Source organism: Entelurus aequoreus, linkage group LG13 (assembly GCF_033978785.1).
Source record: "Entelurus aequoreus isolate RoL-2023_Sb linkage group LG13, RoL_Eaeq_v1.1, whole genome shotgun sequence".
NCBI lineage: Eukaryota > Metazoa > Chordata > Actinopteri > Syngnathiformes > Syngnathidae > Entelurus > Entelurus aequoreus.
This window is the reverse complement of record NC_084743.1, coordinates 5,693,789-5,717,380: the sequence shown is the minus strand read 5'-3', so window position 1 is coordinate 5,717,380 and position 23,592 is coordinate 5,693,789. Positions and strand designations below refer to the sequence as shown.

At 44.3% G+C, this 23,592-nt stretch overlaps 1 protein-coding gene across 3 annotated transcripts in view; it reads right to left on the bottom strand.

The window, feature by feature from the left end:
* atm (ATM serine/threonine kinase) overlaps positions 1–23,592 on the bottom strand; it is a 103,488-nt gene that overhangs the window by 4,715 nt on the left and 75,181 nt on the right. For 2 of the 3 annotated variants that reach the window (XM_062067315.1, XM_062067314.1), the window contains exons 47-60: positions 16,494–16,664; positions 16,317–16,436; positions 16,030–16,247; positions 15,161–15,368; positions 14,658–14,783; positions 11,337–11,477; positions 11,034–11,172; positions 10,876–10,958; positions 7,493–7,633; positions 5,910–6,026; positions 4,544–4,693; positions 4,307–4,472; positions 2,812–2,898; positions 2,633–2,747 (exon numbers count right to left, since the gene is read on the bottom strand). In XM_062067315.1, the coding sequence (XP_061923299.1) occupies positions 2,633–2,747; positions 2,812–2,898; positions 4,307–4,472; positions 4,544–4,693; positions 5,910–6,026; positions 7,493–7,633; positions 10,876–10,958; positions 11,034–11,172; positions 11,337–11,477; positions 14,658–14,783; positions 15,161–15,368; positions 16,030–16,247; positions 16,317–16,436; positions 16,494–16,664 (1,982 nt within the window). Of the gene's footprint in view, positions 1–2,632; positions 2,748–2,811; positions 2,899–4,306; positions 4,473–4,543; positions 4,694–5,909; positions 6,027–7,492; positions 7,634–10,872; positions 10,959–11,033; positions 11,207–11,336; positions 11,478–14,657; positions 14,784–15,160; positions 15,369–16,029; positions 16,248–16,316; positions 16,437–16,493; positions 16,665–23,592 lie in introns of those variants that run through there. The other variant, XR_009828239.1, reaches the window with a different exon arrangement.

The following is a 23,592-nucleotide window of genomic DNA, read 5'->3' as shown; positions in this document are numbered from 1 at the left end:
CCCACTATGAATGAGGTCTACACCCACTATGAATGGGGTCTACACCCACTGTGAATGTGGTCTACACCCACTGTGAATGTGGTCTACACCCACTGTGAATGGGGTCTACACCCACTATGAATGGAGTGTACACCCACTATGAATGAGGTCTACACCCACTGTGAATGGGGTCTACATCCACTGTGAATGGGGTCTACACCCACTGTGAATGGAGTCTACACCCACTATGAATGAGGTCTACACCCACTGTGAATGGGGTCTACACCCACTGTGAATGGAGTCTACACCCACTATGAATGAGGTCTACACCCACTATGAATGGGGTCTACATCCACTGTGAATGGGGTCTACACCCACTGTGAATGGAGTGTACACCCACTATGAATGAGGTCTACACCCACTATGAATGGGGTCTACACCCACTGTGAATGGGGTCTACACCCACTATGAATGAGGTCTACACCCACTATGAATGGGGTCTACACCCACTGTGAATGGGGTCTACACCCACTGTGAATGGGGTCTACACCCACTATGAATGAGGTCTACACCCACTATGAATGGGGTCTACACCCACTGTGAATGGGGTCTACACCCACCCACCGTTAAAAAATGAGCTAGGGGCCACAAATGTCCGCACTTTGGACCCCACTGTTCTAAAGGGTAGTAGTTCAAGTGTGCACACACCACGTATGCTAGCACAGTTTTATACTGTAACGTTTATGTCGTCCTCGTTTGTATTCATACTTTCCATCCATGAATGTATTTGTGTATTTTTTCTGTATTTGTAAAATGCTCCACCTTTTTTTTTTTAAGTGTGGGAAACTTCAAACGAGTGATGCATTAATTTGTGGTATACTTTAGTCCAGGGGTCACCAACCTTTTTGAAAGCAAGAGCTACTTCTTGGGTAGTGATTAATGCGAAGGGCTACCAGTTTGATACACACTTCAATAAATTGCCAGAAATAGCCAATTTGCTCAATTTACCTTTAACTCTATGTTATTATTAATAATTAATGATATTTACACTTAATTGAACAGTTTAAAAGAGGAGAAAACACGAAAAAAATTACAATTACATTTTGAAACATAGCTTGTCTTCAATTTCGACTCTTTAAAATTCAAAATTCAACCGAAAAAAAGAAGAGAAAAACTTTTAAAAATAATTTATGGAACATCATTAGTAATTTTTCCTGATTAAGATTAATTTTAGAATTTTGATGACATGTTTTAAATAGGTTAAAATCCAATCTGCACTTTGTTAGAGTATATAACAAATTGGACCAAGCTATATTTCTAACAAAGACAAATAATTATTTTTTCTAGATTTTCCAAAACAAAAATAAAAATAAAAAATCAAAAGACTTTGAAATAAGATTTAAATTTGATTCTACAGATTTTCTAGATTTGCCAGAATAATTTTTTTGAATTTTAATCATAATAAGTTTGAAAAAATATTTCACGAATATTCTTCGTCGGAAAAATAGAAGCTAAAATGAAGAATTAAATTAAAATCTATTTATTATTCTTTACAATAAAAAACATTTTTTTACTTGAACATTGATTTAAATTGTCAGGAAAGAAGAGGAAGGAATTTAAAAGGTAAAAAGGTATTAAAAATCCTAAAATCATTTTTAAGGTTGTATTTTTTCTCTAAAATTGTCTTTCTGAAAGTTATAAGAAGCAAAGTAAAAAAATGAATGAATTTATTTAAACAAGTGAAGACCAAGTCTTTAAAATATTTTATTTTATTTTCAAATTCTATTTGAGTTTTGTCTCTCTTAGAATTAAAAATGTCGGGCAAAGCGAGACCAGCTTGCTAGTAAATAAATACAATTTAAAAAATAGAGGCAGCTCACTGGTAAGTGCTGCTATTTGAGCTATTTTTAGAACAGGCCAGCGGGCTACTCATCTGGTCCTTACGGGCTACCTGGTGCCCGCGGGCACCGCGTTGGTGACGCCTGCTTTAGTATAAAACTGTATTGTGTGATGGTACTTTTGTTGGTATATTGTCTTAGTATATGTCCACACTTGGTCCTGGAGTGTCCAGGGTCTGCACAGACATGATGGATCACTCCTCACAAGGAAGGTTTGACTCAGTTCACGGTCCCTCTTCTTATCAGCAGGTGCATCCCCCTCTGTAAGCGGGGGAGGGCTGCCTTCTCACTATAAGAGTTAACTCCTTCTGTTCTACGTCTACACCTCTCCTGGTGACTGCGTTGTAAGGAACCTCTCCTGGTGACTGCGTTGTAAGGGCTGGACTCCTAAAACTTCTGTCCTTCTTACTCAACATATGTCATCCAAAAGAACTCGGGAGTGACCAGTGGGTTTTATTCCCTGAGAGGAAGACTGTGGTCGCACGCAACACTGCCAAAACATGGAAATATGGCACCACCTTTTTGGAACGTTTACAATAAAAACTCTACAATTCAGACTAATTTCCACTAATAGAGTAGTATTTGTGTACATGAATGTATTCTGATCTACTAGGGGTTGTTTTCTTTGATAACAAAAAAACTATAAAAAGGAGTCAGTTTCTTTGAACAGCTCTCAGAATATAAGCTAAAAAAGAAGGTTTGGACATATAAATATAATATTTATAAAGTTCTTCACAGGCTGTCAATCTTCTCACCTCCTGAAGACCCCCTCCACTCCAGTGATGCCCATGCCGTCCACAATGTCCCTGGTGAGTCTGAAGGGCACGGTCTCGGGGGTGGGCAGAATCTTGCCTTGCTCAAAGGCCACACCTGCAGGGACGAGAAGAACAATGGTGATTGTCGCGCAAAGAAGCGGTGTGGCCAAGAACTGTACCTAAGTCGATGTGCACCAGTTCTGCAGTCTGCTCGTCTATCAGGATGTTCTGGATGTGTCGGTCCCCCAGACCCAGGATGTAGCCCACTGTGGGCCACAACATTTACATCAAAGCTCACAACATTTCCTTCTCAATGACCTTCCAAACATGGTGTTCCTACCTATGGAGGAGGTGGCCACACCTTCCAAACATGGTGTTCCTACCTATGGAGGAGGTGGCCACACCTTCCAAACGTGGTGTTCCTACTTATGGAGGAGGTGGCCACACCTTCCAAACATGGTGTTCCTACCTATGGAGGAGGTGGCCACACCTTCCAAACGTGGTGTTCCTACCTATGGAGGAGGTGGCCACACCTTCCAAACATGGTGTTCCTACCTATGGAGGAGGTGGCCACACCTTCCAAACATGGTGTTCCTACCTATGGAGGAGGTGGCCACACCTTCCAAACGTGGTGTTCCTACCTATGGAGGAGGTGGCCACACCTTCCAAACATGGTGTTCCTACCTATGGAGGAGGTGGCCACACCTTCCAAACATGGTGTTCCTACCTATGGAGGAGGTGGCCACACCTTCCAAACGTGGTGGTCCTACCTATGGAGGAGGTGGCCACACCTTCCAAACATGGTGTTCCTACCTATGGAGGAGGTGGCCACACCTTCCAAACATGGTGTTCCTACTTATGGAGGAGGTGGCCACACCTTCCAAACATGGTGTTCCTACTTATGGAGGAGGTGGCCACACCTTCCAAACATGGTGTTCCTACCTATGGAGGAGGTGGCCACACCTTCCAAACATGGTGTTCCTACTTATGGAGGAGGTGGCCACACCTTCCAAACATGGTGTTCCTACTTATGGAGGAGGTGGCCACACCTTCCAAACATGGTGTTCCTACCTATGGAGGAGGTGGCCACACCTTCCAAATGTGGTGTTTCCTACCTATGGAGGAGGTGGCCACACCTTCCAAACATGGTGTTCCTACCTATGGAGGAGGTGGCCACACCTTCCAAACATGGTGTTCCTACCTCTGGAGGAGGTGGCCACACCTTCCAAACATGGTGTTCCTACCTATGGAGGAGGTGGCCACATCTTCCAAACATGGTGTTCCTACCTCTGGAGGAGGTGGCCACACCTTCCAAACATGGTGTTCCTACCTATGGAGGAGGTGGCCACACCTTCCAAACATGCTGTTCCTACCTATGGAGGAGGTGGCCACACCTTCCAAACATGGTGTTCCTACCTCTGGAGGAAGTGGCCACACCTTCCAAACATGGTGTTCCTACCTATGGAGGAGGTGGCCACATCTTCCAAACATGGTGTTCCTACCTCTGGAGGAGGTGGCCACACCTTCCAAACATGGTGTTCCTACCTATGGAGGAGGTGGCCACACCTTCCAAACATGCTGTTCCTACCTATGGAGGAGGTGGCCACACCTTCCAAACATGGTGTTCCTACCTCTGGAGGAGGTGGCCACACCTTCCAAACATGGTGTTCCTACCTATGGAGGAGGTGGCCACACTGCGGGTGTAGGCCAGGCGTCTCTCCATCCAGACTGCAGGGTCGAGGAAGCGCTCCATGCAGAAGTAGCGGAAGACGGGCTTGAAGTGGGAGCAGACCTCCATGAAGACCTCCATCTTGTGGTCAAAGCTCAGCCTCTGAGCCTCCTGACAGCAGAGCAGAAAGAGCAGTGAGGAGGGAGAGCAAGGGCTGCTGGGTAATTAATGGCTGACATTACCATCATCTTCTTGCGGCAGGCCAGGCTGGACGCGTCCTGAGGCCGATAGCGTTTGTGGGCTCCTTTGTTGGGGTCCACTAAGAACTCTCCCAGGGGAACCGTGCCAGAACACCATTCTAGAACCCCGCTGCACTGCGAGAATGGAACTACCTAAACACCATCAATATACTGTCTTTAGTGATTATGTCCTGATACCATGCTGATGTTGGTCCTGTATCGGCAAGTGTGGGATGCCACTTGCTCGCTTGTGTGATATCGTGTGCGATACAAGCAGTCCTGCATCATGTTTACGTGTGTGTGATATCATGTGCGATACAAGCAGTCTTGTAACATGTTCACTTGTGTGTGATATCATGTGCGATACTAGCAGTCCTGCAGTGTGTTCTCTTGTGTGTGATATTATGTGCAATACAAGCAGTCTTGTAACATGTTCACTTGTGTGTGATATTATGTGCGATACTAGCAGTCCTGCAGTGTGTTCTCTTGTGTGTGACATCATGTGCAATACAAATAGTCTTGTAACATGTTCACTTGTGTGTGATATTATGTGCAATACAAGCAGTCTTGTAACATGTTCACTTGTGTGTGATATCATGTGCGATACAAGCAGTCTTATAACATGTTCACTTTATGTGCGATACAAGCGGTCCTGCATCGTGTTTACTTGTGTGTGATATCATGTGGGAAAAAAGGGGTCTTGTAGTGCAGTCAAATGTGTGAGATATCAAGTGCGATACAAGAGGCCCTGCAGTGCGTTCACTTGTGTGTGATATCATGTGCGATACAAGCAGTCCTGCAATATGTTTACTTGTGTGTGCTATCATGTGCAATACAAGCAGTCTTGTATCATGTTCACTTGTGTGTGATATCATGTGCGATACAAGCAGTCCTGCAGCGTGTTTTCTTGTGTGTGATATCAGGTGCGATACAAGCAGTCCTGCAGCGTGTTCACGTGTGTGTGATATCATGTGCGATACGTGCGGTCCTGCAGCTTTTCACTTGTTTGTGATATCATGTGCGATTAAAGCAGTCTTGCGTGTTTACTTGTGTGTGATATCATGTGCGATACAAGCAGTCCCGCAGCGTGTTTACTTGTGTGTGATATCATGTGAGATTCAATAAGTCCGGCAGCATGTCAACTTGTGTGTGATATCATGTGCGATACAAGCAGTCCGGCAGCGTGTTTACTTGTGTGTGACATCTTGTGCGATACAAGCGGTCCCGCAGCCTGTTTACTCGTGTGTGATATCATGTGCGATGCAAGCAGAGTGTTTACTTATGTGTGAGATCACGTGCGATACAGCCAGTCCTGATATCAAGCAGTGACATATGAGCAGATATGATAGAAAGCAGTGATAGGTGTAACCTTGTATCGCCTGATATTGAGCTTCCTCTTCCGAGTGTCCATGTTGCGCTGCAGCAGCATGGAGCACATGGAGAACACCTGCTGCATGACCGCATCTTGGCGCAGGTCATCTTTTCCCTGTCACACAGAGGTCAAAGGTCAGCGCACACAACACTAAACATCCACCCATTCACCACACTGATATTTGGCATTTTGACCTAGATCGGTATCGGCCTTTCTTTTTTACAAATATAACAGAAGTACATCAGCAGATACAATATATACACAAATGATACCAGTATTTTAAAATAAAATCCCGTTTTTGTCCTTCTTTCCTGGCATTTTCCCGGTGGTGTTTTGTTTGTTTTGGCTACTGCAAAGTACAAAACACTCATTAAAGGAGCGCCACGAGTTTCATGTTCCGTCATTCAATCAAATAACGTGACCGAGACGGACATGAAGATGACAGACAAATGCAAACTTTGTGTAGAAACCTTGACAAATATGAGATGATTGTATAAGTAACGAGAGCGAGGCGGCAGCTCACACATTCTCATACTTTCTGTAACATCCAGGAAGTAATGATGATCTAGAATTGTTGTTATTGAAATGTTGACATTATTTCAGGATGAAGTGTTAAATACATAAAGTCTTATCAAATGGAATAAAATGGAGAAGATGAGTAGAAAAATGACATATTTTGACCAATTTTCCCAGGAGATGTTCCACATTTCAAAAAAAATGTTGATGCTCCTCTTAGACACACGTAATAAAGATGTTTTTTGATGATAAATGAAACACAAAATGAAACATACTTGTCCACCTTTCCTACAAATAATGTTAAAAACTACAACAGATGTTTACTGACATATAATATTCATCTTTAAAGCGGTATAAAATGGATGGACTATCGGCCTCCTGGACTACTAATAATCTATCGGTCCTAAAGAAAAACATGTAATAAAGTAATAAAAATATATATTTGATGAGGACTGTGTGAAATAGTCAAACAAGTGTTTTACACACACACTGCCTGGATTATAAAGTGACAAAGCATGTTTGTGATGTCCACACTGTTGGAAGCAGATCAGAATCATATCCATATTTAAGTGTTACTTCTTTCTAAACTCCTATAGTCATATAAAGAATAGCTAGTATTCTTCCTTCTTTTGAGTCTCATAGTAAGGTGTCGGCCTTCTAGATTGGAATGTGTCAGAGTAGAGATAACTCGGAGTAGTCTAAACAACGGGAGTGGGGGCGAGGGACAGAGGGAAAATCACAGCACTTCCGTGAGTTGGAAAGGAGACCGAGCTAGACCAGGCGGGGGAACGCTGGTGTGCTAGATTGGTCTCACGTTTGTCCTCTAAGCTTGGAGAATAAACCACAAAATACCAACTACTGCCTGTTGATTGAATATAAACATCAGCTTATTGCCATAAAAAGAATCTGGGAGAGACTAGCAATTTGAATTCCCCATTGGAGGAATGCTGGGCAACGCAACATGCTTCTTTATTGACTAAAGACAAACATCAGCACTCAGATGTGTGGACGCCATCACAGCAGAATATAGAAACACATTTTAGCGCACGCACGCACGCACGCACCTTGACCAGCTGCCTCCTGCTCCTGCCGTCCGAGCCCACACAGTCGATGATTTTGGGCAGGTTGACACCTCCCGCCAGGTGGTAGTGCGGTACGAAGGATCTGATGGTTACCACGTCGTCATAGCAACCTGAAGGATCCACCTTTTAAAAGGAAGACACATAGTTTGATTATGACAGAATAGTTCAGGTGTGAAGTCAAAACTAACATGTTGAATATTACGCCTGTAAATAATCTTTGATGACTTTAAGTAGCACACAAATGTAATATTTCACTTACAATAACCATACTGGAGACGTGTATCGGCTGATACCACACTAATCCCATAAGATATCAGCACAGGTCATAGTAGATGCATGTATCATTTAGTAGTGTGGAGTGTTAGAAGAGGTTTGATGGAGTGAAAAGAGTCAAACAGAACAATGAAAAATAATATTTATTATTAACCGTCTGGAATTAACTTATACCGTCTTTAAGTTAAAGTGGAGGGCTAATTGTTTTGGCAACACATAATGCAACAATAATTCATGAAGTTAAACTCATGATGCAGGGAGCCGAATGATGCGGACACGTTTGTTACTGGACACGTTCTAATACACTTCTGCCTTGGAGACTTTGTATGTGTAAGTAATAAGTAACTATAATTATTGAATACTTGTTTATATTGACTAATGTCACCTTTTATTGTTCAATGAATATTACACATGTCTAGCCTGTGTGCTATTGTGTGCTTAGCTGTTGTGGAGCTGCGAGCTCCTAGAAGCCTATAGCTTAGCATGTTTACCTTTTGTAGATGACTTTAGTAAAATAGAAGAAATGGTGTGTTGTTTGGAGGACAAGTAAAATCTCGGCAGGACTGCTTGTATCGCACATGATATCACACACAAGTAAACACTCTGCAGGACTGCTTGTATCGCACATGATATCACACACAAGTAAACACGCTGCAGTACTGCTTGAATCTCACATGTTATCACACACAAGTAAACACTCTGCAGGACTGCTTGTATCGCACATTGTATCACACACAAGTCAACACGCTGCATGACTTTTTGTATCGCATATGATATCACACACAAGTCAACACGCTGCAGGACGTCTTGTATCGCACATGATATCACACACAAGAAAACACGATGCAGACTGCTTGTATCGCACATGATATCACACACAAGTAAACACGCTGCAGGACCGCTTGTATCGCACATGATATCACACACAAGTAAACACGCTGCAGGACTGCTGGTATCGCACATGATATCACACACAAGTAAACACTCTGCAGGACTGCTGGTATCGCACATGATATCACACACAAGAAAACACGCTGCAGGACTGCTTGTAGCGCACATGATATCACACACAAGTAAACACGCTGCAGGACTGCTTGTATCGCACACGGTATCACACACAAGTCAACACGCTGCAGGACTTTTTGTATCGCATATGATACCACACACAAGTCAACACGCTGCAGGACGTCTTGTATCGCACATGATATCACACACAAGAAAACACGATGCAGACTGCTTGTATCGCACATGATATCACACACAAGTAAACACGCTGCAGGACCGCTTGTATCGCACATGATATCACACACAAGTAAACACGCTGCAGGACTGCTGGTATCGCACATGATATCACACACAAGTAAACACGCTGCAGGACCGCTTGTATCGCACATGATATCACACACAAGAAAACACGCTGCAGGACCGCTTGTATCGCACATTATATCACACACAAGTAAACACGCTGCAGGACTGCTTGCATCGCACATGATATCACACACAAGAAAACACGCTGCAGGACCGCTTGTATCGCACATGATATCCCACACAAGTAAACACGCTGCAGGACTGCTTGTATCGCACATGATATCACACACAAGTAAACACGCTGCAGGACTGCTTGTATCGCACATGGTATCACAAACACGTAAACACGCTGGAAGACTGCTTGTATCGATGTATCGTACATGATACCACACATTTTAACATGCAAGTCCATATCATCACGTACTTGGTGTTTTTTCTGATATCAGTCTGATATCAATTTCAGATCATGACACTCCTAGTGTTATGTTTGTGATTGTTGTAAACAAAGGTAGTTAACGTCAACAACAATAATGGTCTTTTCAAAATTGCAGGGAAATACTAAAATGTATATAAATATGCATGTACTGTATTTGTATATTATATATATATATATATAAAATATACATGTATAATAGGTATTCATATATATTTCAAAAAGTATTCTTGCTATTGTTGTATTAAAGGCCTACTGAAAGCCACTACTAGCGACCACGCAGTCTGATAGTTTATATATCAATGATGAAATCTTAACATTGCAACACATGCCAATACGGCCGGGTTAACTTATAAAGTGACATTTTAAACTTCCCGCTAAACTTCTGGTTCGAAACGCCTCTGAGGGTTGACGTATGCGCGTGACGTCAATCATTGAAACGGAAGTATTCGGACACCATTGAAGTCAATACGAAATAGCTCTGTTTTCATCTCATTATTCCACAGTATTCTGGACATCTGTGTTGGTGAATCTGTTGCAATTTGTTCATTGCATTATGGAGAAAGAAGCTGAGCAAGCAAAGAAGAAAGTTGTCGGTGCGAAGTGTCTATTTTGCGAGGGAAGTCAGCAACAACACGTACACAGCCGGCGCTTCTTTGTTTACATTCCCGAAAGATGCAGTCAAGATGGAAGAACTCGGACAACAGAGACTCTAACCAGGAGGACTTTGATTTGGATACACAGTTGCGATAACGTGAGTACACAGCTGCGCTTCCAAACATTTGATCGCTTGCTATAACTAGCTCGAGCTAGTAGCTAGGAGCTAGCATTAGGATTAATTTGTGGCATATTAAATATAAGCCTGGTTGTGTTGTGGCTAATAGAGTATATATATGTCTTGTGTTTATTTACTGTTGTAGTCATTCCCAGCTGAATATCAGGTCACTCTCACAGCATCTTCCCTATCTGAATAGCTTCAACTCCCCACTAGTCCTTCACTTGCACTTTACTCATCCACAAATCTTTCATCCTCGCTCAAATTAATGGGGAAATTGTCGCTTTCTTGGTCCGAATCTCTCTCACTTCATGCGGCCATCATTGTAAACAATAGGGAACTTTGCGTATATGTTCAACTGACTACGTCACGCTACTTCCGGTAGGGGCAAGCCTTTTTTTTTTCAGATACCAAAAGTTGCAATCTTTATCGTCGTTGTTCTATACTAAATCCTTTCAGCAAAAATATGGCAATATCGCGAAATGATCAAGTATGACACATAGAATAGATCTGCTATCCCCGTTTAAATACAAACATTTCATTTCAGTAGGCCTTTAATGCTTCTAGTCAGAGCACCTTGATCTCCAGGGTTGGCATGGCGACCGTGTCCAGGTCCTTGATGTGTAGGATGGGCTGGTCTGCAGGGATGGGTATGGCCTCTGGACCCAACAACAACGTACAAGCGTCAGGGTTGTTAGCATTATTTGATCCATGATGGGCGGGGCTTAGCTCACTCTTCTCCATCTTGTGTCTGCTGGCGTCCATGTAGGCCAGCGTGATGTAGGCGTCACACAGCCGCTCCATCCCATGGATCATCTCGCCTTTCTTCTTCCTCACCGCCTCCATGATCCTCCGGGCCACATCTGTACGCTCCTGCACAGCAAGATGACAGCTCAAATGTAGGCTCCTGCACAGCAAGATGACAGCTCAAATGTACGCTCCTGCACAGCAAGATGACAGGTCAAATGTAGGCTCCTGCACAGCAAGATGACAGGTCAAATGTACGCTCCTGCAGGTCAACACTGAGCTCCACCTACCATGTCGAAGGGTGACGACTGTCTAGGACTGCTCTTTGGCAGGCGGCTCCTGCACAATGTCTCATCCTTTTTGGCGTTGACCAGCGCAAAGATGATGAAGAGAGTGTGGTGAGGGTGTTCCAGGGAGGAGCGGTAGATCAACTGAGAGGAGATACATGTACATTATAGTCATGCACACATGTACAGTATAATCATGCACACATGTACTTTATAATCATGCACACATGTACTTTATAATCATGCACACATGTACTTTATAATCATGCACACATGTACAGTATAATCATGCACACATGTACTTTATAATCATGCACACATGTACAGTATAATCATGCACACATGTACAGTATAATCATGCACACATGTACTTTATAATCATGCACACATGTACTTTATAATAATGTACACATATACAGTATAATCATGCACACATGTACAGTATAATCATGCACACATGTACAGTATAATCATGCACACATGTACTTTATAATCATGCACACATGTACAGTATAATCATGCACACATGTACTTTATAATCATGCACACATGTACTTTATAATAATGTACACATATACAGTATAATCATGCACACATGTACAGTATAATCATGCACACATGTACAGTATAATCATGCACACATGTACTTTATAATCATGCACACATGTACAGTATAATCATGCACACATGTACTTTATAATCATGCACACATGTACAGTATAATCATGCACACATGTACTTTATAATCATGCACACATGTACTTTATAATCATGCACACATGTACTTTATAATAATGTACACATGTACAGTATAATCATGCACACTTGTACTTTATAATCATGCAGACATGTACATTATAGTCATGCACACATGTACAGTATAATCATGCACACATGTACAGTATAATCATGCACACATGTACTTTATAATAATGTATACATGTACAATATAATCATGCACACATGTACAGTATATCATGCACACATGTACAGTATAATCATGCACACATGTACATTATAGTCATGCACACATGTACAGTATAATCATGCACACATGTATATTATAATCATGCACACATGGACAGTATAATCATGCACACATGTACTTTATAATAATGTATACATGTACAGTATAATCATGCACACATGTACAGTATAATCATGCACACATGTACAGTATATCATGCACACATGTACAGTATAATCATGCACACATGTACATTATAGTCATGCACACATGTACAGTATAATCATGCACACATGTATATTATAATCATGCACACATGGACAGTATAATCATGCACACATGTACAGTATAATCATGCACACATGTATATTATAATCATGCACACATGTACAGTATAATCATGCACATGTGTACATTATAATAATGTACACATGTACAGTATAGTAATGCACATGCACAGTATACTAATGTACACATGTACATTATAATAATATAGACACGTACAGTATAATAATGTGCACATGTACAGTATAATAATACACATGTACAGTATAATAATGCACATGTACAGTATACTAATGCACACATGTACATTATAATAATGTACACATGTACAGTATACTAATGCACACATGTACATCATAATAATGCACACATGTACATTATAATAATGTACACATGTATAGTATAATAATGTACACATGTACATTATAATCATGCATAACATAAATAATAATTATAGCAAGTGCAGTCATGGTCCAAACAGAACATTTGCTTAGGTTTGCTGTCATGTTTATATATTTATTTGCACGCTATAATATGTAGTACATCTATTTAAACATCTATATTATCCTATCCTCGTTAGATGACTAAATAATAATAATATGTAGTACATCTATTTAAAGGCCTACTGAAAGCCACTACTAGCGACCACGCAGTCTGATAGTTTATATATCAATGATGAAATCTTAACATTATAACACATGCCAATACGGCCGGGTTAACTTATAAAGTGACATTTTAAATTTGCCGCTAAACTTCCAGTTCGAAACGCCTCTGAGGATGACGTATGCGCGTGACGTAGCCCGGGGAACAGAGGTATGCCTTCCACATTGAATACAATACAAAAAAGCTCTGTTTTCATTTCATAATTCCACAGTATTCTGGACATCTGTGTTCGTGAATCTGTTGCAATTATGTTCATTGCATTATAGAGAAAGAAGCTGAGCAAGCAAAGAAGAAAGTTGTCGGTGTGAAACGGACGTATTTTTTGAACGAAGTCAGCAACAACAGTACACAGCCGGCGCTGTGTACTGTTGTTGCTGACTTCGTTCGAAAAATACAGCTTTGTTTACATTCCCGAAAGATGCAGTCAAGATGGAAGAACTCGGATAACAGAGACTCTAACCAGGAGGACTTTTGACTTCGATACACAGACGCCTGTAGAGAACTGGGACACCACAGACTCTTACCAGGATTACTTTGATTTGGATGACAAAGACGCAGACGTGCTACTGTGAGTATGCAGCTTTGGCTTCTAAACATTTCATCGCTTGACCGTATGTGCGCAACTTTTTTTTTGCGTATGTACGTAACTTTTTAAAAATATATAAGCTTTATGAACCTTGGGTTAGGTGAACGGTCTTTTGGGCTGAGTGATTGTGTGTGTTGATCAGGTGTTTGAATTGTATTGGCGTGTTCTATGGAGCTAGGAGCTAGCAGAGGAGCTAGGAGCTAGCATAACAAACACGCAGGTGTTTTTATGCAGGATTAATTTGTGGCATATTAAATATAAGCCTGGTTGTGTTGTGGCTAATAGAGTATATATATGTCTTGTGTTTATTTACTGTTGTAGTCATTCCCAGCTGAATATCAGGTCACTCTCACAGCATCTTCCCTATCTGAATAGCTTCAACTCCCCACTAGTCCTTCACTTGCACTTCACTCATCCACAAATCTTTCATCCTCGCTCAAATTAATGGGGAAATTGTCGCTTTCTCGGTCCGAATCTCTCTCACTTCATGCGGCCATCATTGTAAACAATAGGGAACTTTGCGTATATGTTCAACTGACTACGTCACGCTACTTCCGGTAGGGGCAAGCCTTTTTTTTATCAGATACCAAAAGTTGCGATCTTTATCGTCGTTGTTCTATACTAAATCCTTTCAGCAAAAATATGGCAATATCGCGAAATGATCAAGTATGACACATAGAATAGATCTGCTATCCCCGTTTAAATAAAAAAAAATTCATTTCAGTAGGCCTTTAAACATCTACATTATCCTATCCTCGTTAGATGACTAAATAATAATAATATCTATATTAATAAATAGAGGGTAGAATGTGTCAAGTCTCACATCACTGAGGACATCATGGAAGCCAACATCCTCTCCAGTGCTGGAAGTCATCTTGGTTCCCATTCGTGCAGCCAGCTGGTACATGAGAGGCAGGAACTTGTAGGACGGGATCTTCTTCACTCCTTTCTGCAACAACAACTAGTACATCACCACCACACATGCAAGTAACAACTAGTACATCACCACCACACATGCAAGTAACAACTAGTACATCACCACCACACATGCAAGTAACAACTAGTACATCACCACCACACATGCAAGTAACAACTAGTACATCACCACCACACATGCAAGTAACAACTAGTACATCACCACCACACATGCAAGTAACAACTAGTACATCACCACTCCACACATTTAGTGTTTCATTAACTTTCATACTTATTAAAGTTGGCTATTTAATGATCATGTTGTGGTGTTTGATACAAATATTCACCAAGCGTTCCCTGGTTAAAGATGAACAATGCTAACAACACACAATGCTAACAACACTGGCACACCTTCATCAGGTCGTTGACGGCTCTGACGTCGGCGTTCTCCAGCCAGAGCGAGGCCAGGCGGAACACCCAGGTGTCGTGTGCCTCACCCTGCCCCAGACACTGCGTGTAGTTCTCCACCGCCTTGCACAGGAAGCGCTGGCGGTCTGCCTGCAGGTTGGAGAGAGCCTTCTGGTCCAACTCCAGCTCCCGTTGCACCTTCACCGTGTACCTGCCAGGACACATCTTCCAGCTCTCTGTTCATCACGCGACATGTGGGAGGGATTATCACTTATTCTGGGGGTCTTATCACTTATTCTGGGTGTTTTATCACTTATTCTGGGGGTCTTATCACTTATTCTGGGTGTTTTATCACTTATTCTGGGTGTCTTATCACTTATTCTGGGGGTCTTATCACTTATTCTGGGGGTCTTATCACTTATTCTGGGTGTTTTATCACTTATTCTGGTTGTTTTATCACTTATTCTGGGTGTCTTATCACTTATTCTGGTTGTTTTATCACTTATTCTGGGTGTCTTATCACTTATTCTGGGTGTCGTATCACTTATTCTGGGTGTCTTATCACTTATCCTGGTTGTTTTATCACTTATTCTGGGTGTCTTATCACTTATTTTGGGGGTCTTATCACTTATTCTGGGTGTCTTATCACTTATCCTGGTTGTTTTATCACTTATTCTGGGTGTCTTATCACTTATTCTGGGTGTCTTATCACTTATTCCAGTTGAAAGTTGCAGTGAGTGAGTCACTATTGGCTTTCTGGGGAGAAGATCCATTTCCTGACCCAAATTCTAATCCATATTTGAATGAAAAACCAATCCTGATCCTCATGTTGCATGAAGAAAGAACATCAAAGACACCTGGAGTGGACTCACCTGTTGGACACCACCTTCTGCTCCTTCATCAGGTCCACCTCTTCTTTGGCCTTCTCCAACAGGGCCTGCTTGTTCTCAAACTCGGAGGAGGTCATGTACTTGTCGATGCTCTGGTACTGGGCGTCAGAAAAGCGGGCGAGTGACAGGAAGGCCTCGGTTCTCTGATCCAGCGAGCGAGCGTCCTGCACGCCAGAGTCCTCCTCCATCACGTCCACGGCCTACAAGGTCAAGATCTGCAGCTCCAGTCACCCACAACACCATCTGTGTGTCGCAGAGAAACTTCTCACCCTTTCCAGGTACTTCTCCAAAATGACTCCGGGACTTTCCTGGCACGTTTCGGCCAGCCAGTTCCCGCACAGCCTGAGACACTCGGTGAAGACCGGGAGCAGAGCAGGGTGGAGGTCCACCTGGTGGAGCGGACTCATGAGTGCTGCACGCTGGTGGTGCACAAGACCTTTTGTCACCTTGTCCTCCAGATTGTGGATCATCTGTCTCAGCAGGCCCAAAGCAAGACCATGTTCTCTCTTGGCCCAGAACACCTGGGCCTCCTCCAGTTGCCACGGCGACACAGGCGACAACGCCAGCGGTCCTTCAACTCCGTGTTGCTTCATCTGGAAAACTGCCCGCTCTGCCAGCTGGACGCACAAGTCAAATATGTTGACTGCTAATATACTGTATGTGCTACTACAGTATATGTGCTACTACAGTATATGTGCTACTACAGTATATGTGCTACTACAGTATATGTGCTACTACAGTATACTGTATGTGCTACTACAGTATATGTGCTACTACAGTATATGTGCTACTACAGTGTATGTGCTACTACAGTATATGTGCTACTACAGTATATGTGCTACTACAGTATATGTGCTACTACAGTATATGTGCTACTACAGTATATGTGCTACTACAGTGTATGTGCTACTACAGTATATGTGCTACTACAGTATATGTGCTACTACAGTATATGTGCTACTACAGTATATGTGCTACTACAGTGTATGTGCTACTACAGTATATGTGCTACTACAGTATATGTGCTACTACAGTATATGTGCTACTACAGTGTATGTGCTACTACAGTATATGTGCTACTACAGTATATGTGCTACTACAGTGTATGTGCTACTACAGTATATGTGCTACTACAGTATATGTGCTACTACAGTATATGTGCTACTACAGTGTATGTGCTACTACAGTATATGTGCTACTACAGTATATGTGCTACTACAGTATACTGTATGTGCTACTACAGTATATGTGCTACTACAGTATATGTGCTACTACAGTATATGTGCTACTACAGTGTATGTGCTACTACAGTATATGTGCTACTACAGTGTATGTGCTACTACAGTATATGTGCTACTACAGTATATGTGCTACTACAGTATACTGTATGTGCTACTACAGTATATGTGCTACTACAGTATATGTGCTACTACAGTGTATGTGCTACTACAGTATATGTGCTACTACAGTATATGTGCTACTACAGTATATGTGCTACTACAGTGTATGTGCTACTACAGTATATGTGCTACTACAGTATATGTGCTACTACAGTATACTGTATGTGCTACTACAGTATATGTGCTACTACAGTGTATGTGCTACTACAGTATATGTGCTACTACAGTATATGTGCTACTACAGTATACTGTATGTGCTACTACAGTATATGTGCTACTACAGTGTATGTGCTACTACAGTATATGTGCTACTACAGTATATGTGCTACTACAGTATATGTGCTACTACAGTATATGTGCTACTACAGTATATGTGCACCCTCTCTCTTAAGTGTGTTGTCTCCATTTAAAACATCAATGCTACAACTCTTGATATGACGTGTGGGTGCTCCTAGTAGCGTGCGGACCAGACAATATGACATGTCAGTGGTCTTAGTAGCATGCAGACCAGACAATATGACGTGTCAGTGGTCAAAGTAGCATGCAGACCAGACAATATGACGTGTCAGTGGTCCTAGTAGCATGCAGACCAGACAATATGACATGTCAGTGGTCCTAGTAGCATGCGGACCAGACAATATGACATGTCAGTGGTCCTAGTAGCATGCAGACCAGACAATATGACGTGTCAGTGGTCCTAGTAGCATGCAGACCAGACAATATGACGTGTCAGTGGTCCTAGTAGCATGCAGACCAGACAATATGACGTGTGGGTGCTCCTAGTAGCGTGCGGACCAGACAATATGACGTGTGGGTGCTCCTAGTAGCATGCAGACCAGACAATATGACGTGTCAGTGGTCCTAGTAGCGTGCAGACCAGACAATATGACGTGTGGGTGGTCCTAGTAGCGTGCGGACCAGACAATATGACGTGTGGGTGCTCCTAGTAGCGTGCGGACCAGACAATATGACGTGTGGGTGCTCCTAGTAGCGTGCGGACCAGACAATATGACGTGTCAGTGGTCCTAGTAGCGTGCGGACCAGACAATATGACGTGTCAGTGGTCCTAGTAGCGTGCGGACCAGACAATATGACGTGTCAGTGCTCCTAGTAGCGTGCGGACCAGACAATATGACGTGTGGGTGCTCCTAGTAGCATGCAGACCAGACAATATGACGTGTCAGTGGTCCTAGTAGCGTGCAGACCAGACAATATGACGTGTGGGTGGTCCTAGTAGCGTGCGGACCAGACAATATGACGTGTCAGTGGTCCTAGTAGCATGCAGACCAGACAATATGACGTGTCGGTGGTCCTAGTAGCGTGCAGACCAGACAATATGACATGTCAGTGGTCCTAGTAGCGTGCGGACCAGACAATATGACGTGTGGGTGCTCCTAGTAGCGTGCGGACCAGACAATATGACGTGTCAGTGGTCCTAGTAGCGTGCGGACCAGACAATATGACGTGTGGGTGGTCCTAGTAGCGTGCGGACCAGACAATATGACGTGTCAGTGGTCCTAGTAGCGTGCAGACCAGACAATATGACGTGTCAGTGGTCCTAGTAGCGTGCGGACCAGACAATATGACGTGTCAGTGGTCCTAGTAGCGTGCAGACCAGACAATATGACGTGTCAGTGGTCCTAGTAGCGTGCGGACCAGACAATATGACGTGTCAGTGGTCCTAGTAGCGTGCGGACCAGACAATATGACGTGTCAGTGGTCCTAGTAGCGTGCGGACCAGACAATATGACGTGTGGGTGCTCCTAGTAGCGTGCGGACCAGACAATATGACGTGTCAGTGGTCCTAGTAGCGTGCGGACCAGACAATATGACGTGTCAGTGGTCCTAGTAGCGTGCGGACCAGACAATATGACGTGTCAGTGGTCCTAGTAGCATGCAGACCAGACAATATGACATGTCAGTGGTCCTAGTAGCGTGCGGACCAGACAATATGACGTGTCAGTGGTCCTAGTAGCATGCAGACCAGACAATATGACATGTCAGTGGTCCTAGTAGCGTGCGGACCAGACAATATGACATGTCAGTGGTCTTAGTAGCATGCTGACCAGACAATATGATGTGTCAGTGGTCCTAGTAGCGTGCGGACCAGACAATATGACATGTCAGTGGTCCTAGTAGCGTGCAGACCAGACAATATGACGTGTGGGTGGTCCTAGTAGCATGCAGACCAGACAATATGACGTGTGGGTGGTCCTAGTAGCGTGCAGACCAGACAATATGACATGTCAGTGGTCCTAGTAGCGTGCGGACCAGACAATATGACATGTCAGTGGTCCTAGTAGCGTGCAGACCAGACAATATGACGTGTGGGTGGTCCTAGTAGCATGCAGACCAGACAATATGACGTGTGGGTGGTCCTAGTAGCGTACAGACCAGACAATATGACGTGTCAGTGGTCCTAGTAGCGTGCGGACCAGACAATATGACATGTCAGTGGTCCTAGTAGCGTGCGGACCAGACAATATGACATGTCAGTGGTCCTAGTAGCGTGCGGACCAGACAATATGACGTGTGGTTGGTCCTAGTAGCGTGCAGACCAGACAATATGACATGTCAGTGGTCCTAGTAGCGTGCGGACCAGACAATATGACATGTCAGTGGTCCTAGTAGCATGCAGACCAGACAATATGACATGTCAGTGGTCCTAGTAGCGTGCGGACCAGACAATATGACATGTCAGTGGTCCTAGTAGCGTGCAGACCAGACAATATGACGTGTGGGTGGTCCTAGTAGCATGCAGACCAGACAATATGACGTGTGGGTGGTCCTAGTAGCGTACAGACCAGACAATATGACGTGTCAGTGGTCCTAGTAGCGTGCGGACCAGACAATATGACATGTCAGTGGTCCTAGTAGCGTGCGGACCAGACAATATGACATGTCAGTGGTCCTAGTAGCGTGCGGACCAGACAATATGACGTGTGGTTGGTCCTAGTAGCGTGCAGACCAGACAATATGACATGTCAGTGGTCCTAGTAGCGTGCGGACCAGACAATATGACATGTCAGTGGTCCTAGTAGCATGCAGACCAGACAATATGACATGTCAGTGGTCCTAGTAGCGTGCGGACCAGACAATATGACATGTCAGTGGTCCTAGTAGCGTGCAGACCAGACAATATGACGTGTGGGTGGTCCTAGTAGCATGCAGACCAGACAATATGACGTGTCAGTGGTCCTAGTAGCGTGCAGACCAGACAATATGACATGTCAGTGGTCCTAGTAGCATGCAGACCAGACAATATGACGTGTCAGTGCTCTTAGTAGCATGCAGACCAGACAATATGACGTGTGGGTGGCCCTAGTAGCGTGCAGACCAGACAATATGACGTGTGGGTGGCCCTAGTAGCGTGCAGACCAGACAATATGACGTGTGGGTGGTCCTAGTAGCGTGCAGACCAGACAATATGACGTGTGGGTGGCCCTAGTAGCGTGCAGACCAGACAATATGACGTGTGGGTGGCCCTAGTAGCGTGCAGACCAGACAATATGACGTGTGGGTGGTCCTAGTAGCGTGCAGACCAGACAATATGACGTGTCAGTGGTCCTAGTAGCGTGCGGACCAGACAATATGACGTGTGGGTGCTCCTAGTAGCATGCAGACCAGACAATATGACGTGTCAGTGGTCCTAGTAGCGTGCAGACCAGACAATATGACGTGTGGGTGGTCCTAGTAGCGTGCGGACCAGACAATATGACGTGTCAGTGGTCCTAGTAGCATGCAGACCAGACAATATGACGTGTCGGTGGTCCTAGTAGCGTGCAGACCAGACAATATGACATGTCAGTGGTCCTAGTAGCGTGCGGACCAGACAATATGACGTGTGGGTGCTCCTAGTAGCGTGCGGACCAGACAATATGACGTGTCAGTGGTCCTAGTAGCGTGCGGACCAGACAATATGACGTGTGGGTGGTCCTAGTAGCGTGCGGACCAGACAATATGACGTGTCAGTGGTCCTAGTAGCGTGCAGACCAGACAATATGACGTGTCAGTGGTCCTAGTAGCGTGCGGACCAGACAATATGACGTGTCAGTGGTCCTAGTAGCGTGCAGACCAGACAATATGACGTGTCAGTGGTCCTAGTAGCGTGCGGACCAGACAATATGACGTGTCAGTGGTCCTAGTAGCGTGCGGACCAGACAATATGACGTGTCAGTGGTCCTAGTAGCGTGCGGACCAGACAATATGACGTGTGGGTGCTCCTAGTAGCGTGCGGACCAGACAATATGACGTGTCAGTGGTCCTAGTAGCGTGCGGACCAGACAATATGACGTGTCAGTGGTCCTAGTAGCGTGCGGACCAGACAATATGACGTGTCAGTGGTCCTAGTAGCATGCAGACCAGACAATATGACATGTCAGTGGTCCTAGTAGCGTGCGGACCAGACAATATGACGTGTCAGTGGTCCTAGTAGCATGCAGACCAGACAATATGACATGTCAGTGGTCCTAGTAGCGTGCGGACCAGACAATATGACATGTCAGTGGTCTTAGTAGCATGCTGACCAGACAATATGATGTGTCAGTGGTCCTAGTAGCGTGCGGACCAGACAATATGACATGTCAGTGGTCCTAGTAGCGTGCAGACCAGACAATATGACGTGTGGGTGGTCCTAGTAGCATGCAGACCAGACAATATGACGTGTGGGTGGTCCTAGTAGCGTGCAGACCAGACAATATGACATGTCAGTGGTCCTAGTAGCGTGCGGACCAGACAATATGACATGTCAGTGGTCCTAGTAGCGTGCAGACCAGACAATATGACGTGTGGGTGGTCCTAGTAGCATGCAGACCAGACAATATGACGTGTGGGTGGTCCTAGTAGCGTACAGACCAGACAATATGACGTGTCAGTGGTCCTAGTAGCGTGCGGACCAGACAATATGACATGTCAGTGGTCCTAGTAGCGTGCGGACCAGACAATATGACATGTCAGTGGTCCTAGTAGCGTGCGGACCAGACAATATGACGTGTGGTTGGTCCTAGTAGCGTGCAGACCAGACAATATGACATGTCAGTGGTCCTAGTAGCGTGCGGACCAGACAATATGACATGTCAGTGGTCCTAGTAGCATGCAGACCAGACAATATGACATGTCAGTGGTCCTAGTAGCGTGCGGACCAGACAATATGACATGTCAGTGGTCCTAGTAGCGTGCAGACCAGACAATATGACGTGTGGGTGGTCCTAGTAGCATGCAGACCAGACAATATGACGTGTGGGTGGTCCTAGTAGCGTACAGACCAGACAATATGACGTGTCAGTGGTCCTAGTAGCGTGCGGACCAGACAATATGACATGTCAGTGGTCCTAGTAGCGTGCGGACCAGACAATATGACATGTCAGTGGTCCTAGTAGCGTGCGGACCAGACAATATGACGTGTGGTTGGTCCTAGTAGCGTGCAGACCAGACAATATGACATGTCAGTGGTCCTAGTAGCGTGCGGACCAGACAATATGACATGTCAGTGGTCCTAGTAGCATGCAGACCAGACAATATGACATGTCAGTGGTCCTAGTAGCGTGCGGACCAGACAATATGACATGTCAGTGGTCCTAGTAGCGTGCAGACCAGACAATATGACGTGTGGGTGGTCCTAGTAGCATGCAGACCAGACAATATGACGTGTCAGTGGTCCTAGTAGCGTGCAGACCAGACAATATGACATGTCAGTGGTCCTAGTAGCATGCAGACCAGACAATATGACGTGTCAGTGCTCTTAGTAGCATGCAGACCAGACAATATGACGTGTGGGTGGCCCTAGTAGCGTGCAGACCAGACAATATGACGTGTGGGTGGCCCTAGTAGCGTGCAGACCAGACAATATGACGTGTGGGTGGTCCTAGTAGCGTGCAGACCAGACAATATGACGTGTGGGTGGCCCTAGTAGCGTGCAGACCAGACAATATGACGTGTGGGTGGCCCTAGTAGCGTGCAGACCAGACAATATGACGTGTGGGTGGTCCTAGTAGCGTGCAGACCAGACAATATGACGTGTCAGTGGTCCTAGTAGCGTGCAGACCAGACAATATGACGTGTCAGTGGTCCTAGTAGCATGCAGACCAGACAATATGACGTGTCAGTGGTCCTAGTAGCGTGCAGACCAGACAATATGATGTGTCAG